This window comes from Oratosquilla oratoria, chromosome 9 (genome assembly GCF_046742065.1).
Source record: "Oratosquilla oratoria isolate Oo_2021 chromosome 9, ASM4674206v1, whole genome shotgun sequence".
Lineage (NCBI taxonomy): Eukaryota > Metazoa > Arthropoda > Malacostraca > Stomatopoda > Squillidae > Oratosquilla > Oratosquilla oratoria.
In genome coordinates this window covers 50,816,528-50,844,054 of record NC_134785.1, presented here as the reverse complement: position 1 = coordinate 50,844,054, position 27,527 = coordinate 50,816,528, and the positions used below count along the sequence as shown (strand labels likewise).

General features: G+C 37.0%; 1 protein-coding gene across 1 annotated transcript; it reads right to left on the bottom strand.

The window, feature by feature from the left end:
• Positions 1-214: 214 nt before the first annotated feature.
• Positions 215-25,798, bottom strand: LOC143028397 (acetoacetyl-CoA synthetase-like). The gene is made up of 12 exons (XM_076190409.1): positions 25,581-25,798; positions 20,292-20,513; positions 18,878-19,089; positions 18,030-18,226; positions 17,792-17,933; positions 17,467-17,547; positions 17,231-17,354; positions 16,947-17,135; positions 16,368-16,599; positions 16,067-16,203; positions 15,650-15,852; positions 215-2,325 (listed from the first exon to the last, which is right to left on the bottom strand). The coding sequence occupies exons 1-12, from the start codon at positions 25,702-25,704 to the stop codon at positions 2,188-2,190; spliced, it is 2,001 nt and encodes a 666-aa protein (XP_076046524.1). The 5' UTR covers positions 25,705-25,798; the 3' UTR covers positions 215-2,187.
• Positions 25,799-27,527: the final 1,729 nt, after the last annotated feature.

The following is a 27,527-nucleotide window of genomic DNA, read 5'->3' as shown; positions in this document are numbered from 1 at the left end:
CTCTCATCCCCTGCTCCCTCCCTCTTTTGGATCATAGTATCACCTATATACAGCCATTCTCCACTCACCCGTATCTCCTACCTTCTCTCTTCTTTGCTCAACAGACATTTCCCTCCTGCTCAAAGCCCCTTTCACCCCATCCATCCATCTCATCCTTGGTTTTCCCTTCTAATTTATATATGTCATTGTTTGGTGGTTTGGGTTTTTTTAATAGTAAGATTTTCTTAAACAAATAAAAGCTTACCATTCATATATAATATACCACCAGTGTCACACAATATCTCCACACATAAACACATCCATGACCAGATCACTTAACAATGACATAAACAAATCAGTCCACACAAAATAAAGCAGAAAGATGGATCACATGTGATTACAGACACACTACATCAGTTGTTAAGTTAAAACAAGTCATTAAACTTGAACCACTTGGAACACGAAGACAAATATACAGACAACATGATGTAGAAAATCACAACCAATTTAGTTGACATAAACAAAGAAACTTACGCCCAACACATCCATGAACAACCAGAGGCAGTCAACCTAAAATATCACACATACCAAAGAAGTGCAAACATATTTAAGTGCTCATTCTTCCCCTGCAGCATCCAGGAGTGGAATCATGGAGACAGAACCATACATCACTCCTCAATCCTAATCCTAATTCTGATCTCACCCTCAACCCTTATCCTAACCCTATTCTTAGTCCAAACCCTCCCTCTAACCTTTAATTCCCCCCATTCAATTCCCACAAATTATACCATCCGCGAGATGTCCCCTGTGGTTCCCTTAAAGAAAGACAAACCAACATATTTAATGTTCAGGACACCATCCAGCATTAAAACAATATCAACACAGAATAGATCTAGCCAAAGAATCGAATTGCCCCCAGGTGCAACCACTACACACAAAACACTGAACAATTCATGTTACAATGCCCCAAACCAATAATCCCTGGACAATATAGTTTCTTCCTTGAACGACTTGTGAGCCCACACATTCGTCATAGCCAGTTACTTGGGAACTATAGGTCTCCTACGAGTAAGACCTGGGACAATGGATTGATTGCTTGTTGGCACTAGGGGAAGATTGTCTTGCAGGGTCTTTGGTGGGTATTGTTTAGGTAGGGGGAGATGTTCCAGTATTTTACTTATAATTTCTCTTTAGCCTGGCAGTGTGTAGTCATTCTGGGCGATGTGCATTCATATCACTTGCCAGTATGCGTGTTTAGATGTTGGAGTTAGGAGCAAAGCCCTGGGAAATGATGTGGAGGTTTGTGATCTTGTATATTGTCTTCAATTGTGTTTGGATTGTGACTATATCTGTTGACATCTGTTAGTGATTGTTTAGTTATTTTTATTGGAGAAGAGTATATTAGTGGACAGTGTGGTTTGGGGTGTTTTATTGGTTCCCTTTACAAGTATGTTGTGCCTGTAGGAATTGTTACAGTTCTATGTAATTGTGAATCTGTTTACATTAATTGCATGTGTTGCATTGGATAGATTAGAATGCACATCATTTAGTTTGTGCATGTTGAACATGTGTGGGACTTTAGGTTGGTTTCAATATTGGCAGCTAGGAAATGGTGTGGGAGGGTAGATGTTGTAGTACTGACCTAGTGTTAAAAAAAAATCTTAAAAGGCAAAGATAGGTCAGAAGGATGAGAGTTAAATGATAATGAACAAATTTTTGGATTCATTCCAGAGAGCAGGTATGGGCCCCTTAGGCTACATCTCCCAGTGAAGGTGGAGAAAGAGTGTAGAGAGTGAGGGGAGCCTGATGAACATTCCTATCACATAACATCAGTTTTGTTGTGATGTGGTTATCCATCTTCTTCCTTTGCAACACTGCCACTTGCAGGCTCCACACATTGATACACATTCTTACACTGTATATTCCAATTAATTAATCACATTTCTTCCCAGAGGGATCTATGAGGGGGCTTGATGACCATTGCCACCCACTCCTGGGCTACATGCAACTTGTTAGTGGCACTTCTGGCAACAATTATTATACATATATACATATATATATATATATATATATATATATATATATATATATATATATATATATATATATATATATATATATATATATATGCACATGTGTACACATTATGTGTGTAGAGTGATTATCACAATTCTGAGGATTCTGCAATGGATTGCATGAACAGACACCTTACCATCCTTTCAGCTGTTGTAAATTAAGATACAAGTCGAGGGCCTCTGGATTGGCAAGAGCTCCCCTGTTTTTCACTTCTTCACCCTGAATAATTTGTCGCACGGCCACCTCTACTTTCTTCCCGCTGATGGTGTACTGAAAAAAAGGAATATATTAGATATACATTAAATACTACATATGAAAACCATATTTACACTATTTTCTATTACATATATGCCTCTTTTAAATTCCAAGTCCATACAAAGTCATGAGCACAATTACTTATTAGTACAGTCTTCTCTTTGTATTCATCCCTGCATACCCATTTTTCATGATAATTTTCATTCCCTCATCACATTTACTTGCTTCCCTTACTCAATACTTTACTTCCACCTATACTCCTTCATTCCCTGCTACATATAAATGCTTAAAGCTCACCAACTCTAGCTTCTTTTCTTTTAAACTCTCTTCCAATTTACTGCCACTCTGTCCACTTGTACCTCTGACCATATCACCTTTACCTAGATTTATCTTAGGCTTTCTCCTCTCATATACACTCCCAAAGTCCATCACTAATTGATCGAGTTCCTCCTGACTCAACTGTGTGTGCAATGTCACTTGCAAACAACAAGTGGTTTACCTCCCATCCTCATTTACTAGCTCCAAACCCCAGAGTATACCAAGTACTTAATATCAATATTAATGACACTTTTGCAGAAAAATGTCATTAAAAATATATTGATATTAAGTAAGAGGGAGGGAAGTGGAATGGGTGGGAGGTGTGTATTTACCTAGTTGTATTTACCTAGTTGTATTTTACGGGAAGGGGAGCTATGCTCGTGAGGTCCCGTCTTCATATCTCATTTTATCTAAACTATTTTTAAATTCATGTATTGTTTTTGCACACACCACTTTCTCATCTAACTTGTTCCAACTGTCTATTGCTCTGTGAGGAAAGCTGTTCTTTTTCAAATCTCTTCTATAGTTGTCTTTTTTTATTTTCTTTCCGTGTCCTCTTGTATTTCTGTCATCCCATTTTATCAGATTCTCTCTATCAGTAATTTCTATGCCTTTCATGATTCTGTAAATAGCTATCAAATCTCCTCTCTCTCTTCTTTGCTCTAGTGTCTGTAGTTTAAGTTTTTGTAGTCTCTCTTCATATGATAGTTTTGAGAGTGTTGGTGCCAGTTTAGTAATTGCTCTTTGTATTCTTTCAAGTTTTTTTATACATTTTTTTGTACTTGGTGACCATATCGTTGCTGCATATTCCAATCTTGGTCTTATCAGGGTGATTAGGATTTTCCTCACCATTTCTTCATCCAGGTATGTAAATGCCACTTTGATTGTTCTTATTAAATTATAAGTTTCTCCAAAAATCTTATTTATATGTTTCTCAGGTGACATATTATTCATAACAATGACTCCCAGGTCCCTCTCATTTTCTACTCTTTTTATTCCTTCTTCTCCCAAATTATATGATCCTGTTATTCTGTTTTTGCTTTTTCCAAATTCCATTATACTACACTTTTTTGTATTGAACTCCATCTCCCACTTCCTACTCCATTCTTGTACTTTATTTAGATCTCTCTGTAGTGATTCACAATCCTCTTCAGTTTTCACTCTTTTCAGTAATTTTGCATCATCTGCAAAGAAGCTCATATAGCTTTCAATTCCTTCATCCATATCATTAATATATATAGCAAACATTATTGGGGCCAGAACTGTTCCCTGCGGGACACCGCTTATTACTTCATTCCATTTTGAGTGCTGATCTCTTATCACTACTCTCATTTTTCTTTCTTGCAAAAAGTCTTCCATCCAATTTAGCAATTTACCTTGTATTCCTCCTTCATATTCTAATTTTTTAAGCAACTTCTTATGTGGTACTTTGTCAAAAGCTTTTTTTAGGTCTAGAAATGCACAATCAGCCCATCCATCTCTTTCTTGTATTATATCTATTAGTCTTGAATAGAAACATATTAAATTGGTGACGCATGATCGTCCTTGTCTGAATCCAAATTGCCTTGGATTTAGTACGTTGTTTTTTTCCAAGTATTTTACCCATCTACTTTTGATAATTCTTTCACATATTTTTGCTATTGTACTTGTTAGAGAGACTGGTCTATAGTTGGTAGGTTCTTCTTTATTTCCTCCTTTATATATAGGTACTATATTTGCTTTTTTCCAATCTTCTGGAACTTTTCCTTCTTTTAAGGAACTGCTTATTATGCTATGTATTTTGTCTGCCAGTTCATTCCTACATTCTTTCAGAATCCAGTTTGCTATTTCATCTGGCCCATGCGATTTTCTGACATCAAAATTACCCAAGTGTGTCAATATTTCATTCTTCGTTACTTCTATTTCTTCCATAGGGGGGACTTTTTCCTTCCACTCAATCTCTTCAGGTTGTATATTTTCCCTTGTAAACACTGATTTAAAATGTTTGTTCATAATTTCTGCCATTTCCATTTCCTCAGTGTATTCAACTCCTCCTTGTCTTAATTTCTCCAAGTCTTGTTTGTTTTTCAGTTTATTGTTTACAAATCTGTAGAATAGTTTTGGTTGATCTTTACACTTTTCTATAACATCTTTTTCATATTTTCTTTTTTCCTCTCTGCACTTTTGTACATATTCATTTCTATAACCAGTATATATTTTCCATTTTTCAGGTCTTCTGTCTTTTTTCCATCCGGTCCAGGCTTTGTCTCTTTTGTCTTTTAACTCCCTACAACTTTTGTTGTACCAGCATTTTACATATTCTTTTTCTTGTTTTTGTCTTGGGACATACTTTTCCACTCCTTCTTTGTAAATTTTTGTCAAAATATTCCATTTCTCTTCCACTGATGTTTCTTCTTTGTATATTTCTTCCCAGTTTTCTTGTTGGAAGAATTCTCTTATTTTATCAAAGTTTGTTTTTTCATACATCATTCTTCCTTTTCTATATTGTTCATTTCTTTTCATATATTTTTCTTCATTAAGTTCCAGTTCAATCAATATGTGGTCACTTTTACCTATTGGTGTTTTATATTCAATCTTGTCCACTATTCTAGGTTCAGATGTAATTATTAAGTCTAGCCTCGATGGTTCTTCTTCATTTCTATACCTAGTGTTCTCTTGTATCCATTGTGTCATTGAATGGTCAGTAATCATCTCAAGTAGAGCATTTCCCCATGAGTCATCACCACTCTTTACTGTCATTTCTTCCCAGCAGATTTCTTTGCAATTAAAGTCGCCCATCATAACTATTCTTCCTCCGTCTTCCATTATTTTAGTTAATGCTATCTTTGTGTCCTCTAACATACTTTTATGTTCACTCTCCTCCCATGAGGCTGTTTTCGGAGGCACATAATTGATCACAAATTTTCTGCTCTTCTTATCTCGGTCTTCCACTTCTATCATAATCATCTCTACTGTATTCTTTCCATATATGACACCTTTCACGTTTATATCCTTCTTTGTCAGGAACATAACTCCACCCCCTTGTTTTTTCTCTCTGTTTCTAATCCAATAATTGTATGTATCATGTCCTACACTGTTGGGTGGTAGTGGGCCTTTTAATTTTGTTTCTACAATTCCCATTATGTCCGGTTCTTTTTCTTTCAAATAATCATTCAGTTCATTCAATCCTGTTATCAATCCATCTATATTTGTGTAAGACACTCTTAGTTTTCTGCCACTTCCATTGTGTTCTCTGTTTCCCTTATGTTTTTCTTTAGTATGTCGAACTGCTTTATTTTCATGTTCACTACTCTCCAATAGAATCTCTCTTTCTCTGACTCCGTTCTTTCCTCGTTTTTTGCCTTAGCTTCAATTCTTTTCTGCTTTTCTGCCTCTCTTTCCTCCTTATTCATTTCTCTTTTTATCCATACCTTTTTATATTGATCATTTGTTGCTAGTTTCCCTGTCTTGGATAGAATTTTCTCTGCCGTTGTTTGTGACCTGAATTTAATCTTAATTGGTCTGGTCTTATCTGTACTATATTTTCCGAGTCTGAATTTTTCCTCAATTTCCTTTATAATTTCTGGTTCATCTTCCTGGACTAATTTTAATAAACTGCTTACCCTTTCATTTTCCTCCTTGATTCTTGCGGTTCTATCTGGGTTATGTTTCTCTTCCATTCCTAATATAATTATACATTTCTTTTTGTCAGCTAATTCTCTTACTATATTCTCCTTCTGTCTCATCACTTTAATAACTGAGTCTTCATTATGTTCTTTCAATTGCTGTTTGACTATGTCAGTGAATGAAACCTTATTCCCTTCTTGAGTTATTCTCCAATTTTTAGCTTCTGTAGCTATTTTCTCACTGTTTTCATTACTATTCTTCTTCAATTTCTCATTCTCCTCCTTTACATTTCCTAACTGTCTTTTTAGGTCCTCTACTTCTTCAGTTAAGTTTCTGTTAGCCTTCTCTAGTTGTTCCAATCTTTCAATTCTCTGGAAGATGGAGTCTACCTTACCTAACTTACGTTCCAAGTCCTCGATCACCTTATCAACTCTCTCCTCTAGTCTTATCAGTCGGGGGGGGGTTGTGTCCCCCCCACCCTCTTTAAATCCCTGGAACATATTCTCGTCACTTTCTACTGTATTTCTCCTCTCTATACTTCTAATCTTTACATTTTTATTTGCCATTTCGTCATCCGGTGGTCGTTTCATGTTGACCTTACGCCCGTCTGCCTGGGCCAAGTCCTCCACATCCTCATTTCCTTCCATTTCCCCAGCAATCCCTCCCCTTCTCCTCTTTTCCTACTTACCTACTGCCTCACGAGCAATTTCCCCCCCCTGCAAATACAAAAAGGCACTTCTCTTTGCGTTGGTATCCACAATCTGCACTTTTCTTCAGAGCGTTCGTCAAGCCGTCCGTTCGTTGAAAGTGTGTGTGTGTGTGTGTGTGTATTTACCTAGTTGTATTTACCTAGTTGTATTTTACGGGAAGGGGAGCTATGCTCGTGAGGTCCCGTCTTCATATCTCATTTTATCTAAACTATTTTTAAATTCATGTATTGTTTTTGCACACACCACTTTCTCATCTAACTTGTTCCAACTGTCTATTGCTCTGTGAGGAAAGCTGTTCTTTTTCAAATCTCTTCTATAGTTGTCTTTTTTTATTTTCTTTCCGTGTCCTCTTGTATTTCTGTCATCCCATTTTATCAGATTTTCTCTATCAGTAATTTCTATGCCTTTCATGATTCTGTAAATAGCTATCAAATCTCCTCTCTCTCTTCTTTGCTCTAGTGTCTGAAGTTTAAGTTTTTGTAGTCTCTCTTCATATGATAGTTTTGAGAGTGTTGGTGCCAGTTTAGTAATTGCTCTTTGTATTCTTTCAAGTTTTTTTATACATTTTTTTGTACTTGGTGACCATATCGTTGCTGCATATTCCAATCTTGGTCTTATCAGGGTGATTAGGATTTTCCTCACCATTTCTTCATCCAGGTATGTAAATGCCACTTTGATTGTTCTTATTAAATTATAAGTTTCTCCAAAAATCTTATTTATATGTTTCTCAGGTGACATATTATTCATAACAATGACTCCCAGGTCCCTCTCATTTTCTACTCTTTTTATTCCTTCTTCTCCCAAATTATATGATCCTGTTATTCTGTTTTTGCTTTTTCCAAATTCCATTATACTACACTTTTTTGTATTGAACTCCATCTCCCACTTCCTACTCCATTCTTGTACTTTATTTAGATCTCTCTGTAGTGATTCACAATCCTCTTCAGTTTTCACTCTTTTCAGTAATTTTGCATCATCTGCAAAGAAGCTCATATAGCTTTCAATTCCTTCATCCATATCATTAATATATATAGCAAACATTATTGGGGCCAGAACTGTTCCCTGCGGGACACCGCTTATTACTTCATTCCATTTTGAGTGCTGATCTCTTATCACTACTCTCATTTTTCTTTCTTGCAAAAAGTCTTCCATCCAATTTAGCAATTTACCTTGTATTCCTCCTTCATATTCTAATTTCTTAAGCAACTTCTTATGTGGTACTTTGTCAAAAGCTTTTTTTAGGTCTAGAAATGCACAATCAGCCCATCCATCTCTTTCTTGTATTATATCTATTAGTCTTGAATAGAAACATATTAAATTGGTGACGCATGATCGTCCTTGTCTGAATCCAAATTGCCTTGGATTTAGTACGTTGTTTTTTTCCAAGTATTTTACCCATCTACTTTTGATAATTCTTTCACATATTTTTGCTATTGTACTTGTTAGAGAGACTGGTCTATAGTTGGTAGGTTCTTCTTTATTTCCTCCTTTATATATAGGTACTATATTTGCTTTTTTCCAATCTTCTGGAACTTTTCCTTCTTTTAAGGAACTGCTTATTATGCTATGTATTTTGTCTGCCAGTTCATTCCTACATTCTTTCAGAATCCAGTTTGCTATTTCATCTGGCCCATGCGATTTTCTGACATCAAAATTACCCAAGTGTGTCAATATTTCATTCTTCGTTACTTCTATTTCTTCCATAGGGGGGACTTTTTCCTTCCACTCAATCTCTTCAGGTTGTATATTTTCCCTTGTAAACACTGATTTAAAATGTTTGTTCATAATTTCTGCCATTTCCATTTCCTCAGTGTATTCAACTCCTCCTTGTCTTAATTTCTCCAAGTCTTGTTTGTTTTTCAGTTTATTGTTTACAAATCTGTAGAATAGTTTTGGTTGATCTTTACACTTTTCTATAACATCTTTTTCATATTTTCTTTTTTCCTCTCTGCACTTTTGTACATATTCATTTCTATAACCAGTATATATTTTCCATTTTTCAGGTCTTCTGTCTTTTTTCCATCCGGTCCAGGCTTTGTCTCTTTTGTCTTTTAACTCCCTACAACTTTTGTTGTACCAGCATTTTACATATTCTTTTTCTTGTTTTTGTCTTGGGACATACTTTTCCACTCCTTCTTTGTAAATTTTTGTCAAAATATTCCATTTCTCTTCCACTGATGTTTCTTCTTTGTATATTTCTTCCCAGTTTTCTTGTTGGAAGAATTCTCTTATTTTATCAAAGTTTGTTTTTTCATACATCATTCTTCCTTTTCTATATTGTTCATTTCTTTTCATATATTTTTCTTCATTAAGTTCCAGTTCAATCAATATGTGGTCACTTTTACCTATTGGTGTTTTATATTCAATCTTGTCCACTATTCTAGGTTCAGATGTAATTATTAAGTCTAGCCTCGATGGTTCTTCTTCATTTCTATACCTAGTGTTCTCTTGTATCCATTGTGTCATTGAATGGTCAGTAATCATCTCAAGTAGAGCATTTCCCCATGAGTCATCACCACTCTTTACTGTCATTTCTTCCCAGCAGATTTCTTTGCAATTAAAGTCGCCCATCATAACTATTCTTCCTCCGTCTTCCATTATTTTAGTTAATGCTATCTTTGTGTCCTCTAACATACTTTTATGTTCACTCTCCTCCCATGAGGCTGTTTTCGGAGGCACATAATTGATCACAAATTTTCTGCTCTTCTTATCTCGGTCTTCCACTTCTATCATAATCATCTCTACTGTATTCTTTCCATATATGACACCTTTCACGTTTATATCCTTCTTTGTCAGGAACATAACTCCACCCCCTTGTTTTTTCTCTCTGTTTCTAATCCAATAATTGTATGTATCATGTCCTACACTGTTGGGTGGTAGTGGGCCTTTTAATTTTGTTTCTACAATTCCCATTATGTCCGGTTCTTTTTCTTTCAAATAATCATTCAGTTCATTCAATCCTGTTATCAATCCATCTATATTTGTGTAAGACACTCTTAGTTTTCTGCCACTTCCATTGTGTTCTCTGTTTCCCTTATGTTTTTCTTTAGTATGTCGAACTGCTTTATTTTCATGTTCACTACTCTCCAATAGAATCTCTCTTTCTCTGACTCCGTTCTTTCCTCGTTTTTTGCCTTAGCTTCAATTCTTTTCTGCTTTTCTGCCTCTCTTTCCTCCTTATTCATTTCTCTTTTTATCCATACCTTTTTATATTGATCATTTGTTGCTAGTTTCCCTGTCTTGGATAGAATTTTCTCTGCCGTTGTTTGTGACCTGAATTTAATCTTAATTGGTCTGGTCTTATCTGTACTATATTTTCCGAGTCTGAATTTTTCCTCAATTTCCTTTATAATTTCTGGTTCATCTTCCTGACTAATTTTAATAAACTGCTTACCCTTTCATTTTCCTCCTTGATTCTTGCGGTTCTATCTGGGTTATGTTTCTCTTCCATTCCTAATATAATTATACATTTCTTTTTGTCAGCTAATTCTCTTACTATATTCTCCTTCTGTCTCATCACTTTAATAACTGAGTCTTCATTATGTTCTTTCAATTGCTGTTTGACTATGTCAGTGAATGAAACCTTATTCCCTTCTTGAGTTATTCTCCAATTTTTAGCTTCTGTAGCTATTTTCTCACTGTTTTCATTACTATTCTTCTTCAATTTCTCATTCTCCTCCTTTACATTTCCTAACTGTCTTTTTAGGTCCTCTACTTCTTCAGTTAAGTTTCTGTTAGCCTTCTCTAGTTGTTCCAATCTTTCAATTCTCTGGAAAATGGAGTCTACATTACCTAACTTACGTTCCAAGTCCTCGATCACCTTATCAACTCTCTCCTCTAGTCTTATCAGTCGGGGGGGGGGGGTTGTGTCCCCCCCACCCTCTTTAAATCCCTGGAACATATTCTCGTCACTTTCTACTGTATTTCTCCTCTCTATACTTCTAATCTTTACATTTTTATTTGCCATTTCGTCATCCGGTGGTCGTTTCATGTTGACCTTACGCCCGTCTGCCTGGGCCAAGTCCTCCACATCCTCATTTCCTTCCATTTCCCCAGCAATCCCTCCCCTTCTCCTCTTTTCCTACTTACCTACTGCCTCACGAGCAATTTCCCCCCCCCTGCAAATACAAAAAGGCACTTCTCTTTGCGTTGGTATCCACAATCTGCACTTTTCTTCAGAGCGTTCGTCAAGCCGTCCGTTCGTTGAAAGTGTGTGTGTGTGTGTGTGTGTGTGTGTATTTACCTAGTTGTATTTACCTAGTTGTATTTTACGGGAAGGGGAGCTATGCTCGTGAGGTCCCGTCTTCATATCTCATTTTATCTAAACTATTTTTAAATTCATGTATTGTTTTTGCACACACCACTTTCTCATCTAACTTGTTCCAACTGTCTATTGCTCTGTGAGGAAAGCTGTTCTTTTTCAAATCTCTTCTATAGTTGTCTTTTTTTATTTTCTTTCCGTGTCCTCTTGTATTTCTGTCATCCCATTTTATCAGATTCTCTCTATCAGTAATTTCTATGCCTTTCATGATTCTGTAAATAGCTATCAAATCTCCTCTCTCTCTTCTTTTCTCTAGTGTCTGTAGTTTAAGTTTTTGTAGTCTCTCTTCATATGATAGTTTTGAGAGTGTTGGTGCCAGTTTAGTAATTGCTCTTTGTATTCTTTCAAGTTTTTTTATACATTTTTTTGTACTTGGTGACCATATCGTTGCTGCATATTCCAATCTTGGTCTTATCAGGGTGACTAGGATTTTCCTCACCATTTCTTCATCCAGGTATGTAAATGCCACTTTGATTGTTCTTATTAAATTATAAGTTTCTCCAAAAATCTTATTTATATGTTTCTCAGGTGACATATTATTCATAACAATGACTCCCAGGTCCCTCTCATTTTCTACTCTTTTTATTCCTTCTTCTCCCAAATTATATGATCCTGTTATTCTGTTTTTGCTTTTTCCAAATTCCATTATACTACACTTTTTTGTATTGAACTCCATCTCCCACTTCCTACTCCATTCTTGTACTTTATTTAGATCTCTCTGTAGTGATTCACAATCTTCTTCAGTTTTCACTCTTTTCAGTAATTTTGCATCATCTGCAAAGAAGCTCATATAGCTTTCAATTCCTTCATCCATATCATTAATATATATAGCAAACATTATTGGGGCCAGAACTGTTCCCTGCGGGACACCGCTTATTACTTCATTCCATTTTGAGTGCTGATCTCTTATCACTACTCGCATTTTTCTTTCTTGCAAAAAGTCTTCCATCCAATTTAGCAATTTACCTTGTATTCCTCCTTCATATTCTAATTTCTTAAGCAACTTCTTATGTGGTACTTTGTCAAAAGCTTTTTTTAGGTCTAGAAATGCACAATCAGCCCATCCATCTCTTTCTTGTATTATATCTATTAGCCTTGAATAGAAACATATTAAATTGGTGACGCATGATCGTCCTTGTCTGAATCCAAATTGCCTTGGATTTAGTACGTTGTTTTTTTCCAAGTATTTTACCCATCTACTTTTGAAAATTCTTTCACATATTTTTGCTATTGTACTTGTTAGAGAGACTGGTCTATAGTTGGTAGGTTCTTCTTTATTTCCTCCTTTATATATAGGTACTATATTTGCTTTTTTCCAATCTTCTGGAACTTTTCCTTCTTTTAAGGAACTGCTTATTATGCTATGTATTTTGTCTGCCAGTTCATTCCTACATTCTTTCAGAATCCAGTTTGCTATTTCATCTGGCCCATGCGATTTTCTGACATCAAAATTACCCAAGTGTGTCAATATTTCATTCTTCGTTACTTCTATTTCTTCCATAGGGGGGACTTTTTCCTTCCACTCAATCTCTTCAGGTTGTATATTTTCCCTTGTAAACACTGATTTAAAATGTTTGTTCATAATTTCTGCCATTTCCATTTCCTCAGTGTATTCAACTCCCCCTTGTCTTAATTTCTCCAAGTCTTGTTTGTTTTTCAGTTTATTGTTTACAAATCTGTAGAATAGTTTTGGTTGATCTTTACACTTTTCTATAACATCTTTTTCATATTTTCTTTTTTCCTCTCTGCACTTTTGTACATATTCATTTCTATAACCAGTATATATTTTCCATTTTTCAGGTCTGTCTTTTTTCCATCCGGTCCAGGCTTTGTCTCTTTTGTCTTTTAACTCCCTACAACTTTTGTTGTACCAGCATTTTACATATTCTTTTTCTTGTTTTTGTCTTGGGACATACTTTTCCACTCCTTCTTTGTAAATTTTTGTCAAAATATTCCATTTCTCTTCCACTGATGTTTCTTCTTTGTATATTTCTTCCCAGTTTTCTTGTTGGAAGAATTCTCTTATTTTATCAAAGTTTGTTTTTTCATACATCATTCTTCCTTTTCTATATTGTTCATTTCTTTTCATATATTTTTCTTCATTAAGTTCCAGTTCAATCAATATGTGGTCACTTTTACCTATTGGTGTTTTATATTTAATCTTGTCCACTATTCTAGGTTCAGATGTAATTATTAAGTCTAGCCTCGATGGTTCTTCTTCATTTCTATACCTAGTGTTCTCTTGTATCCATTGTGTCATTGAATGGTCAGTAATCATCTCAAGTAGAGCATTTCCCCATGAGTCATCACCACTCTTTACTGTCATTTCTTCCCAGCAGATTTCTTTGCAATTAAAGTCGCCCATCATAACTATTCTTCCTCCGTCTTCCATTATTTTAGTTAATGCTATCTTTGTATCCTCTAACATACTTTTATGTTCATTCTCCTCCCATGAGGCTGTTTTCGGAGGCACATAGTTGATCACAAATTTTCTGCTCTTCTTATCTCGGTCTTCCACTTCTATCATAATCATCTCTACTGTATTCTTTCCATATATGACACCTTTCACGTTTATATCCTTCTTTGTCAGGAACATAACTCCACCCCCTTGTTTTTTCTCTCTGTTTCTAATCCAATAATTGTATGTATCATGTCCTACACTGTTGGGTGGTAGTGGGCCTTTTAATTTTGTTTCTACAATTCCCATTATGTCCGGTTCTTTTTCTTTCAAATAATCATTCAGTTCATTCAATCCTGTTATCAATCCATCTATATTTGTGTAAGACACTCTTAGTTTTCTGCCACTTCCATTGTGTTCTCTGTTTCCCTTATGTTTTTCTTTAGTATGTCGAACTGCTTTATTTTCATGTTCACTACTCTCCAATAGAATCTCTCTTTCTCTGACTCCGTTCTTTCCTCGTTTTTTGCCTTAGCTTCAATTCTTTTCTGCTTTTCTGCCTCTCTTTCCTCCTTATTCATTTCTCTTTTTATCCATACCTTTTTATATTGATCATTTGTTGCTAGTTTCCCTGTCTTGGATAGAATTTTCTCTGCCGTTGTTTGTGACCTGAATTTAATCTTAATTGGTCTGGTCTTATCTGTACTATATTTTCCGAGTCTGAATTTTTCCTCAATTTCCTTTATAATTTCTGGTTCATCTTCCTGGACTAATTTTAATAAACTGCTTACCCTTTCATTTTCCTCCTTGATTCTTGCGGTTCTATCTGGGTTATGTTTCTCTTCCATTCCTAATATAATTATACATTTCTTTTTGTCAGCTAATTCTCTTACTATATTCTCCTTCTGTCTCATCACTTTAATAACTGAGTCTTCATTATGTTCTTTCAATTGCTGTTTGACTATGTCAGTGAATGAAACCTTATTCCCTTCTTGAGTTATTCTCCAATTTTTAGCTTCTGTAGCTATTTTCTCACTGTTTTCATTACTATTCTTCTTCAATTTCTCATTCTCCTCCTTTACATTTCCTAACTGTCTTTTTAGGTCCTCTACTTCTTCAGTTAAGTTTCTGTTAGCCTTCTCTAGTTGTTCCAATCTTTCAATTCTTTGTAGAATGGAGCCTACATTACCTAACTTACGTTCCAAGTCCTCGATCACCTTATCAACTCTCTCCTCTAGTCTTATCAGTCTGGGGGGGGTTGTGTCCCCCCCACCCTCTTTAAATCCCTGGAACATATTCTCGTCACTTTCTACTGTATTTCTCCTCTCTATACTTCTAATCTTTACATTTTTATTTGCCATTTCGTCATCCGGTGGTCGTTTCATGTTGATCTTCCGCCCGTCTGCCTGGGCCAAGTCCTCCACATCCTCATTATCTTCCATTTCCCCAGTAATCCCTCCCCATCTCCTCTTTCCTTACTTTCCCACTACCTCACGAGCAATTCCCCCCCCCCTGCAAATACAAAAAGGCACTTCTCTTTGCGTTGGTATCCTCAATCTGCACTTTTCTTCAGAGCGTTCGTCAAGCCGTCCGTTCGTTGAAAGTGTGTGTGTGTGTGTGTGTGTGTGTGTGTTTTTTTTTTTTCTCCTCCTCCATTAAGGGGAAAAAGCCTTGGTATATGTATGTATGTATTAATGACTGATTGATGATCAGGTATAATGCTGTGAGGGGAAAAAAGCCCTAGGCATATGTATGTAGTTGTGGCCGACCCCTGCATTCTATAAACAGGGTTGATCACATTTTCTGTGGTTATTAACATTCAGAGTGAAAGAGAACTAGTAATACAGATATAACTTTATATTTCACATTGCACATACTGTGATGCATCATCATACATCAGGCAGCCGATGCTAAGCACCATAATTCAACTTGTATTGAAGAGGTTATTGTAATCTTCAATCAGCAAAAAGACTACCATATACTTACTGGTATTGCAGTTATGGGTAAAATAATGGCAGGAACATGACGGGCAGAGAGTTGCTGCCGAATAGCAACTACCACTCTTTTCTTGAAGTCTGGATTAAAATCTGCTGTATCAGCCATCTTGAGAAACAAGACCACTCTTTCCTCTCCAGATGAATTTCGTTGGCCAACACACACACTATCGCTGACTTCCTCAAATTGGTCAACTAGAATAATATGATATATGATAAAAAATTTAGGATAGGCACATGTTCCATACAAGCTCATTACATAGAATACCATACTAAAGATTTTTAAATGCAACTCAGATCTTATGAGGAAAGACTAGTTAGTAAATCAAGCCTAATTCATTAACCTAATTTCATAAAATATATTTATATCCATTCAAAATTTCTATAGCATTCTCTTATAAATCCTTACTTATATTGTATATTTCTGCACTGCCAAACCGAACACCATTGGGATTCAACGTTCCATCACTTCTACCAAGCATTACAATTCCTTTTGTTTTTGAATTAAAGATGCAAAAGTCTCCATGAGTCCACACCTTTGGATACCTACAAAAAACAAAGATATTCTTTTAAACTATTCGTTGAACAGTGTCAATATTCAAACAAGATACAAAACAGGTCTTTATAATCATAAAACATTTCCATCTAGAAGATCTGTACTACAATCATGAAACTACAAAATATAGGATCCCTCATAAAAATACACTTACTTAGCAAAGTATGCCTTTGTATACTTAATGCCTCCATCATCATTCCAGAAGTGTGTTGGCATGGATGGAAAAGGCTTGGTACATACGAGCTCCCCTCTTTCATCCCAGACAAATTGTCCATTCTCATTCCAATTTTCTAAGGCCATACCCAGATTTCTTGCTTGGATCTCCCCTCGGTACACAGGTATTGATGGATTGCTACCCATGAAACATGAAATAATATCTGTTCCACCTGGAAAAATTGGGAAATGGAAAAATAATTATTCTTTTATTCCTGATTCAGAAATAAATATAACCACATTTTCTTTGAAAAATATAATAAACAAAATTCCTCCCTAGTGAACCAATCTGCTTCTATTGATCTGGTTTTACTTTCATAAGTAATGGGTACAGAAATGAAATGTGCAAAAATTATTTGTTTTCTATTTACATATAAAAAGCTTCTTCTCCCTTATGAGGGCGGTTGCTATGTCTCATCCATTTCCACTCCCATTCCCCAGCCCTTCCTCCCTTAGCTCCTGGGTCATCCCTGTGTATATTCATGGATAATCTTGGACAAGTACAGACAAAGCACCATACCTGATATGGATCCAAGGAAGAGATCAGATTTTATATGACTATACACATAATCATAGGAGTGAGGATGAAGGGGTGAACCTGTAGACAAAATGGCTCTCAAGGTGGACAAATCATGGGAATCTTTGGGTCTTACATCCTTTTCTTCAAGAACTGCTAACCACTTAGCTCCTGTTCCTAGTACAGTTATACCTATTCAGGAAGGGGAGAAATGTAATTAAAATAATTGTCTGAAGTAAGCAGTGAAGAGCACATTAATACATTTATCCTCAATGTATGGTAATTACCTAATTTGTCGACTAGGTCCCACAATATAGTGGGAGTTGGTAGTAACGGTGATCCATCATAGAGAACCAAAGAACAACCAGTGAACAATCCTGCTATCAACCAATTCCACATCATCCATCCTGTCTACAGATACAAGGTTCATGAGAAATCATTGATATGTAGATTTCTTCCAGATACAATACTACAAGTACTGAATGTAAAACAAATTTAATTACAAAACCTAAAGTGAACCTACTGTTGTGTAGTATGTCATGACATCTTCACGTGATAAGTCACAATGAAGAATGTGCTCTTTGGCTAGCTGGATCAGTGTCCCCTAAAGAAAAGAAAAAATAAAGAAATGAATTACAATGTACCACTGAACAGAAGAAAAAATTATACATACATATACCAAAGGCTTTTTCACCCTTACAAGGGAAGTAGCCAAAAAACAAAGGCATAGAAATCACTCTCACCCATTCCATCCCCTACATACTCCACTCCCCTCTACTCTCCCTCCCATTTCTCTATACTATATCTACAAAAGAAAAATAATAGTGATGGGAATAAAAAATTCTTACCCCAACTGAATGGACCATACATTTTGGTGCCCCTGTTGTTCCCGATGAAAACATAATAAACAGTGGGTGGTCAAAAGGAACCTGTTCAAATTGAACTTCCTGGCTGCCGTTTCCCTCCTCAAGAAAGTCATCTAGGAATACACTGCAAGCATTAAAATAAGATTAATCATAATTCATTAAAGATTTTCCAATTTTTTCTACTTCTTTTTTTTGCAAAATACTAGCAATCAAAGCCTACCTATTTGGAATGTCTGTAATGTCAATATTCTGCTTCTTATGAACAAATGGAATAATGACAACCTTTTTCAATTTTGGCAAGCCTTTCACCACTTTCTTCAACTTTTCTAGGTGGTCATGAATTTTGCCATTATACACAACTGCTTCCACAGAAATAATGATTGATGGGTCAATTTGAGAGAATCTGTCAAGTACACCCTGTAAATAAATGTTTAGGATTACTCTAGATGAGGAGCACATTACATCTAACCAAAAAACATGTGACAATTCAAATAATTCACTAAAGCATCTTTCATACAATATTCAATGGTGATAACCAATCTTTTAAAAGCTTCCTAATAAAGAAAAAATATGTATGCATATACCATTGGCCATTTCCACTTTTTAAAGAGTGGCTGATTCAAAGCATGCCTCAATATTTCTTAAAAGAGAAATAACAGAGGGCTCCCTAGTCTCATCACTCCTCCTCATTTGGTCACTTTTTGTGACATGCATAGGAACACCATGATGGTATTTGTATCTCATTATCACAGGAACATAAGAAAAGAAGTGTTGGTGTCTTCGGAATGGTACAGGAGAGATTAACAGAGGAAAAGAAAAAGGGTAGTAAAATATAAAAAGTGGGTCAGGATCCCTCTATGAGCGGGGACTTATTTCCAAACATAAAAGAATGTTGGATGACTCTTGTCTTCAGGGATGCCACTAAAATACCTACAGTACTCCATGTGAAAAAGTGGAGAATTTACAGTGGAGCACGCCCTCACAAACTTATAATAATCAACTTACTGAGAATAGTAAGCCTAATATTTATGTCGCAAAGAGACAATTAATTTTCCAAGAAAAACTTACGGTAACCCCAAAGTCTGGAGAGGTTGAACTCCAAACTCCACCAAGCATGGCAGTGCCCAACATAGCTTCTACAGCACCAGTGCAGTTGGGCAAGTAACCAACAACACGGTCCCCTTTGCCCACACCCAGGTTTTGAAACGACCTGGCATACTGGGAAACTTTTTCATATAATTCCTTGTAAGATAATGTAGCAATCCCTGGCTGTCCCTCTCCTGTTGAAAAATGTGATAGAAATCATGTGAAACACTTACTTGGGGCACATATAGAATTACTAGCCTAATACTAATGCAAAGGGAAAGACATTAGTTTATATATGGCAACAATTAAATGGGTGCTTAAAGAAACAAAAGCAGAGTAAGGGCTCCTATGACTAATTATGAATATGTGAATATTCAAAATGGAGATATGACAGGTTATGTAAAATATGAAAGTTTTAAATTGTGAATGATTATGGTGAACAGCTGCCAGAGGCATCTGGAAAAATATTTGCAAAGTGACATTTTTTAAAACTGCTTCTTCAGTATATACACTATACGATACGAGTTCCATATCCTCGCGGTATTTATAACTTATGATGTACTGGAAATCCAGTGATCTCTCCCATATATGAATTGCCATTATTCAAAATTTGGTGTCTAAAAATATGCTAACATACATTTTGCCACAAACACTTCCAATAGTATATATCGACTGTTACCAAAACAAGATAGGCAAAATAAATAATATAATCAGCACAGAATGGTATACGTTGCTCTTAAAGTTAAAGGTCCCGTCAGTTCATCAAATGATCAGGTTTCAAGGTGAACCACTCAGCATGAGGGAGTCTACCTGAATTCAGCATAAAGGACAACTACATAACAGACTATAGTCAGCGCAAGGAGAATTGGCCATTAAGGCGTGGCTAGGATATTTCCCGGTGTTGCCACATATGGGCATCCATGGCGAAAACGTGCGTGTGGATGCAATGTTTTCTGAATGCAGTGTGAGGGGGGCGGGGCCAGAGATTAGATGTAGTGGCAACGTCGCTCTCGCATGCACATATGCCATATCTACACTTAAAGAAACGAAACCTTTGTGTGATGAAAACATTGCTTTGATTTTTATCTCAGTGGTGGTGTGTGACAAAAAATTATAATATAATCATATGAGGCAACATTATAAAATTATAAAATAGAATTATATAATAAAATAAAACTATAAAATAATTATATGTGGCACCACAGGGGAACTCCCAGTGGTCCGCCCTAACGGCCAGATCTCAGTGCATAGGGTATAGCTAACATACAACTGTCAGGATGTTTTACTCTGACCATTTGGAAAACATCATTATTTGACAATTTTTGAACACCTATACATATAGAGCATAAATGTGCAAAAAGGTCATATACTATATTTAAAGAACTAAATATCTTACCAGTGCTGTATATTGCAATTCTGTCATCCCGATAACGAAGCAAATTTTCTGCAAAGTTAAGCCTTGCTCCTGAGAACCACTTTGGTACCTCTGTTATCCCTACTGTATCATCCACCACTTGGCTCGGTCCAACAGAATGGACAAAACCGGCAAAATTCCACCACGTTCCCCAGAAGTCGGCATATTCATCAATGGACCAATTGTACAAATCATGGTAGTCGCCTGTAAATCAAAAGTCAGATGTAGTCGGGATTATTAAATTTTGTCTGTTCATGTATCTTACAATAAACATTTATGACCGTGCACGTACGCACGTGTAACGTACTTCAAGGTTAGTTTATATGATTGCAATGTTACATACACGCACATTTATATGTTAGTGTGTTCGCAGGTAAGGCATGTGTAAAGTATTACAGTGCTAATGTATATGCTTGCAATATGCACGTACGCACGTGGGAAGTATTACAGTAGTAATATTTACGCATACAAAATATCCGGTAGGCACATTTTGATAAGTTTATTTATTTGTATTGTATATTTTGTATTTACACGCATGCAGACACCAAATTTTGATAAAAAGGATTGAGTACTAAATGTATTCCTCCACCTTTTTGAGATATTGGACACATATCGTCCCTGAACAGATTAATACACGCAAACTGTGGTGGAAAATTATAAAAAGACAACAAGTATCCAGTGTACATGGACAATTCTCAATGGAAACTGCTTCTAATTATGCCGCTGACATTAATTAGCAATACAGTTTAGTTATTTGGTGCGCTGTCAACAGGCTTTACAATGGAAAATTAGTCGCCATTCTTCAACGCCATCTCCCCGCCTGTAGACGATTTCATTCAGCTGAAGCTTAAGAGTGATTTCAGGTTCTGCAGCGCAGGACGTTTTTTGTCAAATAACTGACAGGTGGCTCCGAATTAGGTTCGAAAATAAGGAACAAGTACGTCCAGACCCATGACATATTCCTTGGCAGGACCATCCATTCTCCAGTAGCCATTAATGGTTTGTTCCTAGACACGCTGCACCAACACCGTAAAGGCGAGCCCATGTGCATTCCTTCCTTTCATTTGTCATCATCTGTTCTTCGCAAATTTCATCTTCACAAAGATATCTCTAGCCAGTTGCTACAGAATTCTCAACTGTCGCTTTACCTTTACGAAATTGCAAATACAAGTAATATAAAATACACAAAGTTTCTATATTTTTATTTTCCATGAGGGGAAGGTAGGTTAGGCTGATGGCTCGCCAGCATGTTTGTGGCAACCGTACTGGCTACGCCTACGCCCATGGTCTCCTTACTTGCTGACCAGCTCGGTGAAAACCTATATACCCTTTCATTTCAGGGTGGGATGGGCAGTGATGATGAGGATAGCGAAAGTATTGTGAATGCCGGCGTTGAGGTGCATTTCCTCCAACGACGTAGAGGAAATGAATGATTTGTCTATAGTTAGCTCCGCCCACTCCCTGCTGTGTACGTTACCCTTACCAGATGATGATCTAGGGCAGTTGTTCCCAAACTTGGGTAAATTTGTAGTGGATAATGGAGGGATAACAGAAAAAAATAAGAATTCTGAAAAAACTGCGGTACCTGGCTTTAGGATTAATGTCAACTTAGCATCAGAATGTAAAGTTGTAAAATAATGTTCTTATAATTGAGTTATAAAGCTAAATTGAATAACAGTATACACCAAAAACTAATTTACAGCATTAGAAATGAAATATGTATCTAAGTATGCAAGCGTTGCCAGGCTGGCACATTGAACCACGAAGCCAAGAATTCCTCAACTAGCTTCAAGCATGCAACTCCATCCATCCCACTGATGTTCTCGACATCTTTGGCAATAGTCATTAGATATGCACAATGCCCAAATACAATACATGAATGAAAATGTCTAGTGTTTTGATTTAGCCATATACATCAATGTTGACAGCATTATGTGATAGGGTAACATGCTTAATGCGGCATGTTAAATAAGGTAACAAGCTGAATAATTTTGGGAACCGCCGATCTAAGGACTATAGTCAGCAGATGCTATCAGGCTCACAATCGTCTCCATCTAAAGACGCGACAGATAGGTGGATGCGGGTGACTTGTGGTGGTGGCGAGGGGCCGCGAGAAAACTACTACCCACCTCGACATACACCTTTGCATTTTTTGTTTTAGTTTATTTGTGCCACCATAATACACCGTACTCTTACTTGAGCTTCAAGGCAATTTTCACCTTAACGTTGCCACTAACATGTCAAGTAATTTTCTCACCTTCACCTTTCGAAATAAGAGGGAACAAATACCTTCCTATTAAATCGCTACCTCTGGTGCACGTTTTTGTGGGCGTCGAAGGTGAAAGTGTAGGGGCCTACGGGATATGCCTAAGACCCACTTTCCTTTAACTTATCATCGTTCCCTACAAACTGGTAACGCGATCAAGATCTTTTCCACAGTTAAATATACTGTCGCGCGTGAGGCAAAACGAAACCTGTATTCTGCGAACGAGACACCGAAACTGTATTTAAGGTATATACCATTCACGTTTACTGAAAGTAAAATGACCCATCGTCAGACGAGCGTAAATTTTTTTGCTGTTCTTACTGCTGTACTTTTGTTGCCGCCCTCCAACTGGTATAAAATATTGTGTCCTTCTCAGGCGAACCTTGTTAACTTGTTCGTGTTTTGGTCAAAATTCATTCACTTGTTTCACAGTTTACATTTATCATTTACATTTTTCAATTCTAGATCATAGCGTCTTTCACAAAATTATTATTGTTTATGTTATCTTATCATTAGTATTACTATTATTACCTCTACTACTATTATTATCATTATTATAGTTCATTTTAAGTAGTGAGTCAGTTGGGAGCATATTCCATGAATTTGTGGTACAATTTTCAAACATCACCACTGCAACTAAATTACCTGATGAGTCAAACAGGTGCGATTAGGGATGTCTGTGGTACGCCAGCAACTCCCATTTCGTATACAATCGACATTATCGCAAAGTTTGCACAAGTTCCCCATATTATCTAACAGACCACTTGCCCAGCTCCCCACCTAACCTGTACTAAACACAGCAAAATAATCAATAACCCGTTGTTTATTTAAACTAAGGTAATTTTATTTTTATAATAAAATCTTGATAAACTAATTTGCTGCATTTAGCACGTGATGGGTGACGAAGCAAATGGTGTTGCCTTACTGATAAATTGACTAGGTATTAAAATCAAAACCTATCACAGAGGGAAATGCTATCACTGGAAACTTAATACTAATTATAGTATACACGATAATAAAGGAGTGGTCAGTTCAAACACTGCCCAAAATGAAACGCGTTAAACAAACGACGCAGTTATCCAAAGCCGAGTGAAATCGTCTGACATCGACTTTCACAATACTACTGCGATTTTTCCTGTTCATTATTGGAATCAATTGCGGGCTTACCGGATCATCCAATACGGCACGATATACCTACCACCACCCAAAAGATTTTTTTTCCTCTACATGAAACGAAATATTCTTCGACTCCGCGAATATTCAAAATCTACCCGACATTTTAACCAAGCGTATTGGGTGATGGTTCCTTCATTATCCGCTCTAAAATGTAGATAAAAACTAGGGAGGTCCAACGCTGCAAATCTTATCTCCCTTCCCTACCCCCTGCATCGCCCCGTCTCATCAACAGACAAAAGTACCCAACGCTGATTCACCAAATTATCGACGATTTGGCTGAGTCATTTATCCATTCCACTACAATTCCTTTGTATTTGCTCCATAGTAGTGTCGGGGGGGGGGGGGGTATGCCCCATGGAGTCCTGTCTAGCCCCATTTATCAAAAGTTGACACCTGTGTTTGTGTGCGTGTGTGATTCACCATGGTCTTTGATCACGTGTTGGACTCGTGATCGACAGCTATTTCCTTCCCGGAAGAGAGCTCAGAGCTCGTATATGACTGATCTATGGGTATATGACCTTCCATGCACATGCACACACACACACCCAACTCCCCGACCAAGAGAGTTGGAGTAACGACTCGCAGTACAGCGATACTGAAATTATTCCGGCCCTGGGCGGGATTCAAACCCGGACCACCGTAGTGGCAGTCGGGAACTCTACCAACTGCGCCGTCAAATGTGTGCGTGTGTGTCTGTTTGCCATTGTGTGTGTGCGCATGCGCGTTTGTACGTATGTAAGTGCATTTGTGCGTGCAAGTCAATTGTGTACGTGTATAGGCATATTTGAATAACTAATAACCAAGATTGCAACAGATACATTACTGGTATCATGTCTGCATTCCCTCTACTTTTATGTGCGTGTGCATGTGTATGTATTTAATTAATTGTAACATACATGATGAACGGCATGGCCATGGGCTCGTCTGTATTCATTTATTTCTGTTGTCCGTCACAGAAAAATAAAATTTTAATCTGCTTTCAAACAATGCGTGTGTGTGTGTGTGTGTGTATGCGTGCGTTTGTGGTTCACAAGGGTGTATGTGTGCGTAAGTGTGCGTGCGTGTCTATGATTTATGTGTGTGTGTGTGCACGCGCGCATGCATGGCCATGGTGTGTTTGTGTGTGTGTGATTCACCATGGTCTTGGATCACGTGTTGGACTCGTGATCGTCAGCTATTTCCCTCCCGGAACAAAGCTCAGAGCTCATATACGACCGATCTGTGGGTAATGCGTGCGACCTTACACGCGCACATACACGCAACTCCCCACCCACGAGAGTTGGAGTGACGACTCGCAGCGCACCGTTTCTGAAATTATTACAGCCCTGGGCGGGAGTCGAACCTGCACCGTCGTAGAGACGGTCGCGAACGCTACCACTACGCCATTGAGTGTGTGTGTGTGTTTGTGACCAATTCCAATTCGCCATCCAAACCGGCATTGCCCGCGAGTGTTGACAATTTGCTGTCACGTTGCATAACAGCGTCCGGTTGAAGAGTCAATTTCAAGAGTCGTTTATCGTATCTCACCCACTGAAACTACAATGGGCAACTTTGTTGAAAAGACACTAAACAATGAGATTATATCACTTCCTATGCCGGAGCAACAGTTGAACAAAACCAAGTTTCTTATTGAACATTCACAGGTTCGTGAATCTTCCTAACACTATGGATTATGTTAATTCTGAATAAGGCAACATTCAACTGTTATCATTCACAAATTCCATGTATAACATTCGCATTATGAAAAGTAAATACCGCTACACAAACACCTGATGTGCGTCGACTGCTTCGGGCGGGAAGTGCCACATCAAAACAAACATTCTGCTTACCCAGGTTCAGGGCGTATTTTCTATTCACAAGCTGGCGGAACTCGTCGATCTTTGTCCTTTTTCTTATATCAGGCTTCCACATGCATTTATCTTCTCCCTTGACCAAATTCCCGTCGTTGTCCATGATGCCAGGTTTGCCACCTTCACTCTTTCGAAGTAGTGGTCCGACTGCAAGCCGATGAGGCGACTCGATTTTGACCAACCACAGCGCGAACTGGGAAGGTGTGTGCGTGACGTCACAAGTGGTGCAGAAAAACTCAATATCGACATATGTTTTTGTAGGCTTCTTCAATATTTCATATCATACTCACGTAATATGAATATTCTATATTTTAATTTACAAATAAATGTATATTTTGATAACATCTGCCACACATACATTACCAACATACATACGTGAAATTTCGTCAGATTACGTCCGTTTGCTTATTTGCCTTATAAGGGATGAGGTTAAGCGAATTCAGACGTAGTATTAATTTGCGTACAATAATAGTGGACTTTGGGAAATAAAATTATTCAATAATGTTTATAACCAAATCTCTGTATTTTATGATTAATATTAAATCCATGTACACATGCGATAGAAGGCTTATGCTTGACAATTACAATAATTTGGGTTTAGGACTTATGCATTACTTCATTAGCTATCAGTGGAATGTCACAGAAGGGAATAGAATAATCTGTTACCTGATGTGGAAGAGTATAATACAACAAAAATGTGTGTGTGTGTGTGTGTGTGTGTTTTTATCTAGTATCTTACAAGAAGGGGAGCTATGCTTGTAGTGTCCCATCTTTGTATCTATTTTACTCTTAAATTCGCGTATAATTTTTGCACACACTGTTGTTTTATCCACTTTGTTCCAGATATCCACCACCCTGTGTGAAAAACTTTTTTTTCAGGTCTTTTCTATAACTATTTTCTTTTCTTTCCATGCCCCCTTGTATTTCTCTTATCCCAATTTAGTAAGTCTTCTCTATCAATGACTTCTCCCCCTTTCATGATTCTGTAAATGGTCAGCAGATCACCTCTTTCTCTACTTTGTTCCAAAGTCGGTAATTTCACTTTAGCCAGTCTCTCTTCATATGACATTTTTAAAAGTGTTGGGGCCATTTTCCTGGCTGCTCTCTGGATTCGTTCAATTTGCTTTATATTCTTTTTGGTATTGGATGACCATAGTGTCGCAACATACTCTAGTCTAGGCCTTATTAGTGTAAGAAGTATTTTTTAGATAATTTCTTCGTCTAAATAAGTAAAAGTCACCTTTATTGATCTTAGCAAGTTGTAAGATTCTCCGACATTTTTTTACCTGCTTATCAGGTGACATGCCATTTGAGATAATTACTTCCATTTCTGTGTTTCTCATTTCTCTCTCTATATATTTCCTCCTTTAGTTTAATCTTTATTTGTATGTGGTCATTCTTTCCAAGTGGTGTCTTGTATTCAATTTTATCTACAATTTCAGGTTCTGTTGTAAATATTAAATCTAGTCTCGACGGCTCTTCATTACTTCTGGATATGGTATTTTCTTTTACCCATTGTGTCATTGTATGTTCTATAGTCATGTCAAGTAATACATTTCCCCATAGATCCTCTCCCCCTTTCACTGTCATCTCCTCCCAACATATTTTTTTGCAGTTAATGTCTCCCATAAGTACCGGGTTACCTTCAGCATCTCGTTTAATGAATGCCTTATACCTTCTAACATTTTTGAATGCTCGTCCTCTTCCCAAGAGCCCGTTTTTGGTGCCACATAAATCACCACAAACTTTCTACTTTTCATGTCGTTGTCTTCAATTTTTATCATGATCATTTCCACACAGTTATTAACCTCAGCAACTTTCGTCACATTTAAGTTTTTCTTGGCCAAAAACATGATTCCTCCGCCCTGTTTCTCGTTTCTGTTTTTAAGCCAGCAATTATATAATATTTTAGGTCATTTCTTTCCT